Raw genomic sequence first — 14,830 nt, 5'->3', positions numbered from 1 at the left:
TTCATTATATTTTCTTTGTTTCTATCGATTTGAGACCGCTTCAGTAATAGTAAAAAGTGATTGACTAATGGAACATATCACTAATTTTTCTTATTCTAACCTAGCTAAGCGGTGATTGATGCTAGTTTTTAATAACAATAATAATAATAATAATAATAATAATAATAATAATAATAATAATAATAATAATAATAATAATAATAATAATAATAATAGCATTTTGAAACCATTAAACTGTAATCGAAGCCGAAACCAATCCAAAAGTATTCGGTTATTCATAGATCTCGTTGCCAAGGAAACTGAAATTATTCTTAAAACAAAATTATTAGTTTAGTCAGGAAGAAGTGTTTTTTGTCGTTGCCTGAGACTTTGCAAATCCCAGAGAGTAAAGGCATTGAGAAGAAGAAGAGAGCTCAGGCATTTCATGACTTGGAATTTCGCCAGAGAATGAACATCACAAGTCGGCGAGTATTCTGGTAAACAGCCTTGTGGTTGTAATTTTGAAACAACAAAAAATCGAACAAATGAAACAAAAACAAAGGTGTCCTCAACAAAAAAAACAAAAACAAAAAAAAAACATATATTTATTGAAGCTCTCAACTCGATTTTTCGTGACTGTTTTCGATTTTAACTCTTATTAACGTTTATTTACTGTATATTAAAAGAAAGTTAAATACAGTAGCGGAAAAGTAAAACATTATTAGCTTAAAAGAAGTCACAGGTACGTTGGGATTCAATTTAGAAATGATATTAGAAACAATTTCATCGGAGCTCCTCCGTTAGATTACATGCCTTTGGAGCGGAAGACCCAGCTTCGATTTCCGGTGGGAGTTCATGTGGTTCGGATTCCACACATGAATCAGTAGGTCGCGTCTCATATGACCTCGCTGCTGAAAGGGACGTTAAACTCAAAATGAACTCAACAATTTCATTTTGAAAGTCATTTTAGTTCTCCTTCTGCTTGTATTTTAAGCTTCAAAATTCCCGACAGAATTCACGATGACAAAAAATTTTGAACTGAATAATAACACGATTTCCTTGCTGTTAGTCGATATTTAATTTCTTCATGGATATGGTTTTGGTCTGTTAATATTGATCCTAGAGATTTGAAAGTATACACTTTATCGAAAGTATTATTTGATATTTTAATGCACCCATAATTTGCAGTATTACAATTTTGACGAACTTCCATGTATTTAGTTTTCTCTGCTTTATTTCTGAGCCCAAGACTCTGCAAGCGTTTCATGAGACCTCTACATTTATTTCTATTGTTCTTCTATCATCCCGTATTAAATTTACATCATCAACATACGCCAAGCACATATCTATACGCTGGCTAAATAGAGTTTGAGAAAACAAGAAATTTCACAATGGATTACTCGAGACTTTCTGCTTTCTACGGAAAGTTCTTTCTATAGTGTCTTCCAAAGTCTCCAATTGAATAGTATTCTGTTAGTTCGCGTATGCTTTTCTCAAAAAATATCCATATCACTTCTTGTAAAACTGATAATATTTGTACTTTGCGGTCTAAACATGTTTTTATTTTGCTCTCCCATTGCAAAGCTCGTTGCTTGACGTACAGAAAGACACAAAACCGATTTTGACATAGACTTTTCGATTTATTTTTGAGAGTAAAATCACCTTCCAAGTGTCATACAAAAGTCCAAGTGTCGTGTATATATATATTATTTTCCCGTATCACCACTTCTAATGGGGAAAAATTTTAAAATACAACCAGTAGTATTTATTTAACAATGACTTCGATTGCACCATAAAATGGATCTGTTTTGCACCTTACGGTTAGTATGACTTCAAATGGAGAAAAGGTATTCGAGTGTGCATGTAGTTTGGTTTTATTTGAAACACGTAAAAAAATACCAATTAATTAAAACCGAATGAAGCAGGATGAATTGACCGAAGACTTTTTCTGTTTAGCAAAAAAAAAAAAAAAAAAAAAAAAAAGAATTATCAAGTATTGTGAAAAAAACTCTCGATTAATTTTTCTTGTTTCTCGTTTTTTTATTTATCCAGTTGTTAATTTTCCCGCAAAACAGAATTTTAATTATTTTTCTTCAGTGGTGTGTAAAATGAGTTTTTTTTTTAGCAAGTCAATTGCATTCCTCTCCACGTGTTCCACTCTTGGAGTATCTATGGATTTTTTTTTTTTGTTTTAAATGTACGGTTCAGATATATTTTAAAAGACGATATATTGATATGATTTAATGTTTTTTTTTATTTTTCTTTGAGATTATTTAGAAAGCTTGTAATTATGAACGCTCTTGATTTGAATATTTAAAATATTTAATTTTACGCTCCCACACTTTATAACTTCAGAAGAAAGAAAGTCAGATATATATATATATATATATATATATATATATATATATATATATATATATATATATATATATATATATATATATATATATATATATTGTGGGTCACTCTTCTCCCCGTGTGTGTCAAATCTTCACTTTGGATTGGATTGGGTTGAATTTGAATTTAGCATCCCGTTCAGCAGCGAAGCTATATGAAACGTGAACCTACAGTTTAACATGGGATCCGAACCACATAAGCTTCCACCGGGAATAGAACCCGAGTATTGCATTGAAATATGCACTTTGGATATTGCTTGTTAATCTACAGTATCATCTTTCCACTAACCTTCACAAAGTTGCCACCAGATAAAGGTGTTGTTGATAATAAAAGAGTACTTTGATAACTACTTCTGATCGTATCCCATTTACGTAACAACTTTTGCTTCTAATATTTGTTACCTATTTCTCAGGTAACCGATTCATAAACCGATAGCTTATTAATGTCTACTTGTTACATCTATCAACCTTCTGCTAATCATATTGGTTTTTACCAATATTATTGCTTTAATCACGGTGTCTATATGAATTGTTACAAGTAGTGCAAACACAATCATTTTAAACCAGTTACTAGCTAGCCTGTACAATCCAATATGAAAACTTATCGAAGAAATAGATCTATTGAGAAAATCTAATCTCTTATTCCAGTGGCGGTTCGCGCGGGAACTCACATCCGTAAGAATTACAATTTTATTGACACAAGCTATGGTAGATTGATCAGACGTGTCACTTTTAATGGGATTATCCCGTTTTTTCAGGAAGTCATTGAATGTCTGGAGAAAAATCCAAATGGGAGGCAAAATGCTTCCCCCTTTTCCAGGGCCGTTTTTATTGTCCTCGGCGCCCCAGGCACTTCAAATTGTTACGCCGACCACTATTTCCAGAACACCCTTCTTTAGTAGTTATTACCTTGCCAGTTTTGGTTCGGGAGGGATTTTCCCTTAACTCTCTTACTCTTTTCCCTCTTTGCTCTTTGATCCACCACCTATGGACCCGCTGTGTCCCGGACTGGCAACCGATAGCCGTAAGGAAAGGATAGTGGCATGGTTTAGCCAATCGTGTTCATTTCTGGTAACCAGGTAGCTCAACCGGAACGGAAATGACGTTTTCCGCACCATTGTATTTTATTTCTTTTCGCCCTTCAATTTTTTGCGCCCTAAACACATGCCTAAGCGGAAAAGCGGCCCTGCCCTTTTCTCTTCTGAAAAGTGTCCATTTTTGCTTGTAGTATTATACAGGGTTTGTATGATAAGTAATGAGACCAGGTCTGGAAACATTGTTTTATTGATCTGATCTGTACAGGGACTTAAAAGCTTTCGAAGTACTCTCCTCTTGCGTCGATGCACTTCTGCAATCGATGTTTCCACGCTGCAAACGCCCCCTGGAAGTCAGCAGCCGGCATGTCCTTTAGAAATGTGGTCACGGCTGCTTGGATGGCTGTGACGTCTGCAAAACGGGTTCCTTTCAAGCGTGGCTTCAGCTTCGGGAAGAGGAAGAAGTCGGCCGGGCTCACATCTGGGCTGTAGGGTGGTTGTGGAAGGACTTCCACCCCAATCCGGGTCAAAAAGGAGGTCACTAAGAAGGCGGTGTGGGCAGGGGCATTGTCGTGATGCAACTTCCACCGGCTAGCGATCGCCGGTCTTTTCCGCTTGACGCTCCTGTGCAGTCTCTCAAGGACTTGTTTGTAGAAGGCGGCGTTGACGGCTTGTCCTTGGGGTACAAACTCCTTGTGGACCACCCCCACATTGTCAAAAAAAACAATCAACATTGTTTTCACCTTTGACTTCGACATTCTGGCCTTCTTGGGGCGCGGGGACGCAGGAGTGTGCCACTCCGCGCTTTGACGTTTCGTTTCAGGGTCGTACTGGAACACCCACGACTCGTCACCTGTTATGACGTCATCTTCAAAGTTAGGGTCACTGTTCATGAGGTTCAACAGTTCCTGACAACAATCAACACGTCGTTGCTTTTGTTCGTCAGTCAACACTCGCGGCACCAGTTTCGCACAGATTTTTCTCATTCCCAATTGTTCCGTCACAATCTTGTGCACTGTTGTGTGGTTCATATCGAGTTCATCAGCAATCAATCTCAACGATAATCGACGGTCTGAGTTCAGGAGATCCCTCACTTTTGCCACAGTTTCGTCCGTAGTCACTGTTGTCGGGCGTCCAGCCCTCTCCAGATCCTCAACGCTTTCCCGGCCGTTCCGGAACGCACTGTGCCAACGAAACACCTGGGCTTTGGATAGGGCTTCCTCTTTGTAGGCCTCCGTGATGAGAGAAAGCGTCTGAGTAGCCGTTTTCCCCAGGCGAACGCAAAATTTGATCGCATAACGCTGTTCGATGGAACCCTCCATGTTTGTTGATTTTCCGCCGTGACAAGAATGTTCACAAGGGCTTTGTCCAAGGCTTGTCCGCGCTCCACTAAGGCTCGGAGCCAACTGACGCGCGGTGCGTTGCTTTGCTCGGACCCCCCCCTACATCCTCCATCACCGACAAACCCGCTCCAGCGACACGCGCGCCGCGGCGCGGCGAGTCTCATTACTTATCATACAGACCTTGTACTGTATAGCAGTACTTTCTTGTATGGGGAGCTCCTCCGTGACTAAGCGGTTAGCGGTTAGTGGTTAGCGTACGCGCCTTTGGAGTAGAAAACCCGGTTTCAATTCATGTGGAGCGGAGCGGGAGCTCATGTGGTTCGAATTTCACGTTAATCAATAAGTCCCGTCTCATATCGCCTCGCTGCTGAAAGGAACGTTAACAAATATGAATTCAAAAGACTATCTATGACCGTCATTCTAGTTCCTCGTAAATGTTCAAAGATAATATAATTAAATTACAATCGGAAAAAGTCTCAATAAATAAAAATTGGTTATTTTAAAAGCTTAAAACTTCTCTGTCACCAGCATGAATAAAGACTATATCTAAGTGGACTGCCTAATTGTGCCAGTTTGCCGAATGTCCCGTTTTTCTGATTTTCTAAGTCTGATCATTCTAAGGAGAGGAAACTTCAGCTTAGTGGTGTATTAAAGAGGGCTTCAGGGCTTAAGCCCCCAAAGTATTATTTACTTTCAAAGTAAATGAAATATCTTGCAGAATTTTCACATTTCCAGGAATAAAGTTAGCAAATCCCCCTTCCCCAGGAACAAAATCGTAAATACACCACTGCTTCAGCTGGTAGAGATAAAGTTGTAAAAAGATAAAGTTGTAATATTTACAGATGCGACTTCTTTCACAAACCATTACTGCTTCGCTCTCTTCATTTAAGCTAGGGGACAATTTATCATTTAAAAAAAGGCATCTTCATTAATCCCACAGTATTAATCCCTTTTATTCTTTTAACCAAACTCCTCACTCCGCCACTGCGATTAATCCTCATAAACTAAAACTATAAACGTTCCTTCTACCATTGCTTCACTATGATGTTTCCTTCGAATCTTAAATGTTATTCACGACTCATCTAATAGAAGTTCCTGTCTTTCTTGTCCCAATCAAGCACGCCAACGTTCATCTCTTATACTGCTCATTATTCTTCTTTTGTTGAGAATGTTCATGCAATATTCATTTATCGTTTCCCCCACTAACCTTCTTTATTTTATTTTATTTTGGGGGAACGGGTACGCAATAATAGAGCGTTCACCTCTGATACGAGGAGTCTCTGGTTCGATCTCAGCCCAGGTGAGTTTGTGCTGAATAGCATTGTGTCCATAAGTTTTCTTCAGGTTTTCCCACATTCTCATTCCATAAATTCTTTCATAATAATTATCTTTTATTAATCATCCGTCTCCATTAGACTAAAATGTTAACCGTGAGAGATTAAAAGTTTAATTTCATTTTTTCACTTGATTTTTTTTTTTTTTTTTTTTTTTTTGTTATGGTAAATAATCCAGCTTTTACAATACTGTCAGGGGTGCTGCATCAGTAAATTCTTAGAAATTTTCCAATTCGTACAAGAAAAATCATTGGTTACTCTTCAAAACGTTTAGGAATTGGAAATATCTATATATTAAAATGCTAGTTTTATATGTTTGTCCGCAATCTTTTCGATAATGAGATCTCAAAAACTACAAGTGCTAGAAACGTGCCATTTTCACTGGTCGATTCCAAAGTTTGTGTACATTGTCCAGTTCTCATTCAATTTTTCAAAAATCGCGTCGTTATTGTTCTATTCAACATTTTAGAGGCCGTTTTCAGCCCATAAGATTAACATTGTTGCAGGTCGATACTGCGGAAACCCGTAGAGAAGTTACGTATGGCGGGTTGATAGACACTGCAGGCGCTTTGCTTAAATCTGAATGGCAAAACTTATTGCATACTGACAACTTCAATGGCCTGAAGAGACGTAATGAGGCGTACTTGGACGGATATGGATTTATTAGAAAAAAATTATTTCCACTTAATATCGTGTTACTTCTACAAATTCGCTACAAACTCACTCCAACATCTATACACAGCAATTCACTTCCTTTGTAAGTCTCCTATTCCTTACTTGTATGAGTAATTAGACATGCACAGTGGAAAGGATTTTCATGGTCATAACAGAATGGTGAGCTGAGTAGATAACGTAGGTTCAGCTAGCGTATAAAAAACTTCTTCAGTTTTATAATGTACGTAGTGTTTAAGTCATCACGTTGTGAAGGAATGCTAGAGACATTTTTGGCACGTTTTGGTTCATTGAGGTACCAACTCTCTAATTAATACGCGTATTGTCAAATTAAACTCTATATCCGTATATTGTCTTCACCACTGCATTAGTCGTATCTGCCAAACTACTGTATCTTGGAGTTTCATAAATTCTTCACTTATTGACAATTCAGTTTCAGCCGGTGGAATTGTTATAAATAGTGTAGAGTACCCATACTAGGGGTAGAACAACCCTAATACAGAACATCTCATAATTTTTGCCACAGTTTTGATTTTTAAAATTTCTTCAAAAGTATCTCAATTACAGAACTGCAATAAATGTAATTCGAAATTAATTAAATATGAGTATTAATAATTTCTTTAATGTTTATGTATGTTATCAGATGTCTTTGAGGTTTTTTCCACATTATCTTTCATTAAAGAATACCACTTTAATCAGGATTTTTCGTGAGTTAATTCAGTTTCTTTCAATATTAAAATTTCGATGTTAATTAAACTACTGTACTGAATCTTCGTTTTGTAGTGAGCAGAAATCATCTTCTTATTGCTTTTATGAGTCTGACTTCAGTCATTTTCAATCATACTACTAATTGAATTGTACGAAAAATGTAAATAAATTAATAACATTCAAGCACTAAAATTTATGGAAGTTATGTATGAACTGCAGCTTGGAGATTTTGTTGTTTTGTAGTTGGGATTTACAGATGATGAACTCTATAACTGTGATACGTTTGAAACAGTTGAAGATCAAAACTGCGAGAATTCGTACATTAAGAATTACGGGGCATTCTGTATTTATGAACATGTTCATGTATACAGTGTAGAAATCTTCATTTTTTTCTTGAAAAACCCTTCTTGGGATTCTGCGTGGGAGATCTGGGTTCGATTTTCGGTGGGAGCTCATATGGTTTAGATCCCACATTAAGTTGTAGATCCACGTCTCATATATATCTCGATGTTGAAAGGAACGTTAAATTCGAAACTAACCAGCTTGCGGTTATCCTATAATTTTGTTCCCGGCTTCATGACTTCCCTATAAGGCAGAATAAGCTTTCGTTAGTTATGATATGTACACTTCTTTATGTGTCATAATTTCATGACATCATGGTTTTTCCCTGTGATCTCTTACTTGTGTCTTATAGAAGAGTCGATAGTGAGTGAACCTTTTATCACGAATCGATCTTAAAGTGACACACAAGGCAAGTTAGTATTTCACCAAATGCAGAGTAGCTAAACAACCAGTAGCAAGTTCGTTTCGTAATCAAAATATCCTGTAATTTTTTGAGCCGCTGCTTCTACAGTATATGCACGAAATTTGATATAGGTGAATTTTCTCATTCATTTGCACGAGCTTTAGGAGTTATGTCGGAGAGAGGTTAAAAAGGGAAGAAATTATTCAATTAATATATATGTATATTTATTTTGAACCGTCCAACTTAAAAGGTATTAAATTCAGTGTATGGATCTTCTTGCTTTGAATATACGAATCTATCATTTATTTGCATGAACTCAATATGGAAGATACAGGGGAAAGGGAACTCAAAATATTGTCCCTGGTAACACGTGGAGGCAAAAACATATATATTAATATTGCCCTGGTTACTATGCATTCTCAAAAGCTCGATATCACAAGGACAATATATAAATATATATCATATTTCTTCAGGTGATTATCCATCCGATCTTCAAAACACTTAACACAGTTGTAGTCCTTTGACTTGGTTAGTAGGCACGTAAATTATATTCCTGTGTAGACTTTTAGTTCCCGAGTTATAAACCATCAAAATTGGTGTATGGACTTGGTTAAATTTTTGCATGAAAATTAGAACAAAAATACATGAAACAAAACTTGTTATTAAACGTAATTTTGAGCCATAAGAAAGTAAAATAATGTGCTTACATAGCTATGTCGTAAAGATAGTGGACACTTATAATCAAGATTTGTTAAAATCGGTGAAGGACGATTATCTTTCCGCAATAGATAAACTCACTTTTTACCCCATAAACTTAGTTACGTATTATTTCCCAAACCATTATTTTTTGTTTGTTGGAGTTGGGTTTAAGATGGCTTGAGTCACCGAATTCCACAATTCAGAAATTAAACCGATTTTGATATTAATTCATAAAGCCGTTTTGCTTTCTTTTATTAATAGAAAACACCCAAACTGTTACGCTAAGTATTCCAAAACATTACCTTAGTTCTATGTTGAAACAAATTTGTTCATCTAGAGATATGTAAAACCCTATGCTTTGAATTCTCTACATACATACAATATTTAAACTATTATAGTTTCTTTCTCTTTTCGCTATGACACTAGTTAAATAGTTGATAGAGATACTAGTTGTAGTACTATTGTACAGGGTAGTCCGGAAGTGGGCGTACCCCTCCTTTAGTTTTAACAGTATAATGTTAGTTATGGTAGAATGTCTGTACATGTGTTAACAGTTACCTTGAAGTCTTAAGAGTCTTAAGAGTCATAAACATCGGTATGATCACCATCCATGTCGTAACACAGCTGAATTCTGCGCCAAGTTCTCGCAGATGTTTTGTGGAGATAGTTCGGAGTCACGAGGGTGGAGGCATGTTCCACAGCTGCACGTAATTCCTGCGTTGTGTAATATGAAGTGTTTCTTATTTGTTGCTTTCTGAAACCCCAGAGAGCATTGTCTAGTGTCGTCAGATCGGAACTTCTTGGAGGCCAGGCAAAGGGAGCTGGTGAAGATTCACAACCTCTTCCAATCCAGCGGCCAGGGAACGTATGATTCAGGTAATTGTGCAAATGAATCGCGAAGTGCGCTGGTGCTCCATCCTGGATAGCAATGTTGCTAGACAATGCCAAGCAATGTTACCAAAGAAATGGGGGTAAAACCTAAAACCGTCAGAAAACACCAATTAGCGGTACGCCCACTTCCTGACCACCCTGTAGTTTAGAGAGTAAGAATAAGATGGAGAGAGAGAATAAATCAGAATATTTGTTATTGCCTCGACTCCATAGCAGTTGACTTTAATATATTTTGTTGTGTTTTTTCTCCAGGGATCAGCGGAATCAAATTACTCGCAGCCTTCCTCGGATCAATCCCTCGACGAAGAAAGAGAGAACCTGCGTCGAGAAACAGAAAGACAGGCTCTTACACAGCTAGAAAAGGCTAGGGTAAGTACTTATTCTCTATAAACAAAAGAAAGGTAATAATCAAAGGCAGAGGCGGCTCATAAGGGGAAACATACCGGTAAATACAATATAGTTTAATCGCTCCAAACTAAAGAAAACTAATGTACTAGTTGTTGTATGTAACAAATTAAAATACTAGGTAACATTTCTTTCCTTAGTTTTGAAGCGATAAAATATTAAATTTTACCGGTGTGACTTCGCTCACAAACTGTCTGTGTGTTGAACCTAGATATACAAAGGTTGTTTTAATAGTAATGAACAGGTTTCAAATATTTTACAGAATTGTTGTAAAGATGGCGTTAGTGTAAAGATTAAGCAATTAGCATTATGAACTGAAAACAAGTCTCTTTTTTTTAGAATTTAAAGCTTGCTTATACAAAATCTAAAATTATAACAGGTTTTCAAAATAATATTATATCGAGAATTCAGTTTCATAACTACTAGCCATCTATCATACGATTCTGTGAAATACTTGAAAATTGCATATAACAGTCCAAATAAGTTTGTGTATCTGGTTAACTGTGATAATACAATACTTATCAGATACGGGAAAATGGAAAGAGAGGGAAGTTGTTGAAGATGGGTGGTTTTTAACCTGAAATGGTGGAATTTTCCCAATCGCACTACCGTTTAGGATCCACGCTGGTAAGATGTTCTATGTTAAATGAGAAAGCAACGTTGCCAGTTCAGGAGGCTGTTCCCTTGGGCCCTCATCATACCAGTAAAGCGGTATTGTTGCGAAACTGATTCGAAATGTTCTAGATTCCTTCACACAACAATGTGCATTTCCCTCGTGTTAATTTTGACGTCAGCTTACATTCCATTCAAATAGCCTTTGATCATAACATGTGTTAACAAGTCCAGGATGACCCCCAGCAAACACCTATTATGTGCCGTGACCGTATACTGTGGCTGCAAGAACGGTCGTCCCACGGAATAGCCATTCACGTGTATTCTGGTGTGTTAGTGGTCCATCAATGGAAGGAAGAAGGTTCACACAGTAGACATATTCCATCAATTTGTTCGCAACTTACCGGGGAGCAACTAGACAGGATAATCGATCGGACCTCCCCAACTGCAATCAGGACTATTGTAAGTCATTCATATTACCAAATAAACATTACATTCAATTGTTTGACGTAGGTCTACCTTACCAAGACCCTCTTTCTCATTACCTGTCATGACACCTACTCATGGCCGAGAATGTCTTCAGTGATGACGAGAGAGATCTTAGTGGCGAATAGAATGTAGAGTGGTAATATTCAACGATGAGAGGTATTTTTGTCTCGAATACGGTGACTTCGATATGCGTGTTCATACACATGCAGATAGATGGAAAATTCCAGGGTGTGTTCACAGATGTCATATAGAAGAACAACCTACAACTTCCATTCTGTTAGGGAGAAGCAATAAGCAACATTCTCGCTTGCCTCTTATCCTTATTTGTGGGAGTAGAGCATCATGCATTTGTGACTTCGGCAATCCTTTCCTTCGACCTTACCTGGCCACTTTATAAGACTCCACTCTTCAATAGGATAACGCCTGTCCCCATATCGCCAAAGTAACCCAAATTTGCGTATTCTACTAGGTATACTACTTTTATTCTGCTCTGCTGTTTCTGGGTCTATTGATCACGTGGTGGACAATGCCTGAATGCCAAACAGCCTGTGCTATGATACACAAATGACGTGGTTGACCATACCCAGACGGCAGCATCGGTATGACCGACTACCTGGCCGAATTACTATTTGTGTGCATTATACACAAAATAAATACAGAAATATTATAACTACACTTTTCCTAAGGGAAATTAATAGTTACTATTAGCGATTTTGTATTATTGCAACAGATTGACAAACGTACTTATTCGAAAGATCGATAGTGGTCCAGTACGTCCGAGCCATCTTCCCAAATTTTTGGAAATGTATACGTGTTTGCAGGATTTTTGAATAATATACTTGTACATTGTGTACTTATGCAGATGAATAATAAGCATAAAGATTTGATTTTTTTTACTTTTACTTTATACTGAAATGGATTCACTTTTTAAGATGGGAAAAATTATGTACGTATTACATTATATAAATCATACTTAATATTTCCTATCTCCATAATTGCGGAAATAAGTATTCTTCAACAGAAAGCTCTGTAGTTCAGGTTTAGGACTTTTATAGTTATTCTCGATAAATTACAGAAATTAAGTCGTTATATATACTTAGCATATATATAACTTATTTCCTATATTTCTATATTGAGGAGGTAGAGTCTTGATGGCGATTTTTCAACCATCATGTAATTTTCATACATCTTTAGATTAAATCAAAATAATCCGCTTTTTAACCACGAAAATTCTCTGATCTATTCTGAATTACACTGGATACCGACTATATGAACTAAAGTAACTTCCACTAATCATTCGAATATTCGATGTTATACACACCAACCATACTTTGTTCTTCAACATTACGCCTTTAATAGTTCTCTTTAGAACACATAACATTATAGAACAAGCATGAGTGAGCTTATACCAGCCAATTGCACTTGCACTTCTGTAGCTGTCGGACAACCTGTTCTATAACTTATAGCATACAATTCACGATTTTAATGAAACCTAACGTTAGCAAGACTATCCATGGCTTTGATTGATTATTTTCACAAAAGAAACACAGACCAAAGCTTAAAACCCACTGTATTTTAAATTATAATAAGTAACGGTTTCGGATATCTAACATATCCTTCTTCAGACACTATCTTATATATAAAAGAGAACGCACAAATCCTTTGTTCCCTCATCACGCTAATACGGCTGAACCAATTTCTTTCATTTTTGGGGGGTTATTAAGATTTGGACCCTAGATGGTTTTTATCATATCACTTTAATTTTTAATTACCAGTGTCTTGAGATAATTGACCATTCAAGTGTCCATAACGTACAAATCCTTTGTTAGTTCATCATAGGTAAAAATAAACGTATTTATATGCAACCCGCATGACCGTGTCACTCGGCGGGTTAACATAAATGACAGGCGATATAATGTTAACATTTACTGCAATCTACTATGGTTTTTATCATATCACTTGAAAGCGAAAAAGTAAAAATTATCTAAGTAACAACGTTTATTGCGTTCCGGGGTGACCGCAGCGAAGCGGGGCGGGTTAACATAAATGACAGGCGATATAATGTTAACATTTACTGCAATCTTCTATGGTTTTTATCATATCACTTGAAAGCGAAAAAGTAAAAATTATCTAAGTAACAAAGTTTATTGCGTTCCGGGGTGACCGCAGCGAAGCGGGGTGAACGCTGCTAGTCAAACATAAATGAAAATACAGACATATACTGTATGTAGTATTGTTATGACAAATTTTAATTTTTTTAACACACACACACACACACATATATATATATATATAGTCATTGTTATGAAAAAGTTTAAATTCTTTCAACAGACATGTATATAGTCATTGTTATGAATTTTTATTCTATTTGCTGAGGCCTACAGCCAATCCCGTAAGTCTCCTTGTTCACTTTCCAACTAATCACGTTCCGCCATTTTTTGTTCTTATAAGAGCCATTCTCCTTTTTTTTCCTTGTCTACGCTATCCAAACTTCCTTGCCATAATTCATTAATAGGTAGCCCCTCTGTCCAGTTCATCAGTTTACCTTCTTTATCCAATCTGCTTCTTTCCACTTCCTTATTATCCCAATTAATTCCGTGATTAGTCTCCTTAACATGTTTGTATATTGGTATCTTTAACGTTACTTATTATAATTTAAAATACAGTGGGTTTTAAGCTTTGGTCACTGTTTCTTTTGTTGAAACCTAACGTGAACTTTTTTGAGGTTTAGTAAATAAGCCTCTTGGTTGGGTGTGGAAATAGGTTAAGGATAAGAGGATAAATTCAACCCCAACTGTTGTTTCAACATATGCATAATGGGATAACTAAATAAACACTTTCAATGAATTTAGAGAAAAAATATTCAATTTTGAAGAAACACAACATATATTTCCTTTGAGGCGTCCAAGTCATCCACATTGCTTAGGGTTGATATCAAACAGGGACAAAAGGATAGACGAACTATATAGATATAAATTGTTTAACTGTATGGTCCCTAAAAATTACTAGGTACATGGGTTTTGCTTGTGTTGACTCTAAGGAACTTTTTCCACGTTTATTTTAAACGTTGTATGTAATATTTCAGACATGTTCTTGGTAGCTATGAATAACAAATTCCAATGGCAGTTACAAACTAATGAAACATAAGTGCACTTAATTAATAATCTCGTAATTTTATGAGTAAATTGCGATTTCATTGTATAAATAATAAACCTAGCACTATTCTTTCTTGAGCTTCTCGTATTAGAGAGAACATGTTCTTTTAGTGATGGCCAATACTCGATAGATCTCAGTCCTACTCTTTCATTACTGCTGTGCTCAGACCTGTTCGAAAATGTACACTTCAAGTCATTTGCTCATAGTTGTGCGCTTCTTAATTCGCGCCAAATTATATTGTTCAAATTTAATTGATCAGTCTTATATTTGCATATTATCTGCATGCTTGAGCGTTATAATATAAACTCTTGATGCTTAATTACGCTACTAACTGTTGCGCAATCGATAATTGCACGCCAACTCCTGA

The 14,830-nt window shown here is 36.4% G+C and overlaps 1 protein-coding gene across 8 annotated transcripts in view; it reads left to right on the top strand.

The window, feature by feature from the left end:
• Ca-beta (Calcium channel protein beta subunit) overlaps positions 1 to 14,830 on the top strand; it is a 636,212-nt gene that overhangs the window by 525,783 nt on the left and 95,599 nt on the right. For all 8 annotated transcript variants that reach the window (XR_014128947.1, XM_081744588.1, XM_081744567.1 and 5 more), the window contains one exon: positions 10,054 to 10,170. Coding sequence is in view for 7 of the 8 variants with exons in the window: in XM_081744588.1 (XP_081600714.1) it covers positions 10,054 to 10,170 (117 nt within the window). In the remaining variant the exon portion in view is untranslated. The remainder of the gene's footprint in view (positions 1 to 10,053; positions 10,171 to 14,830) is intronic.

The sequence above is a fragment of the Thermobia domestica genome, chromosome 2, assembly GCF_964235325.1.
Source record: "Thermobia domestica chromosome 2, izTheDome1.hap1.1, whole genome shotgun sequence".
In the NCBI taxonomy this organism is placed as follows: domain Eukaryota; kingdom Metazoa; phylum Arthropoda; class Insecta; order Zygentoma; family Lepismatidae; genus Thermobia; species Thermobia domestica.
The sequence above is the reverse complement of the archived record's forward strand: the minus strand, read 5'-3'. Positions and strand labels throughout refer to the sequence as shown.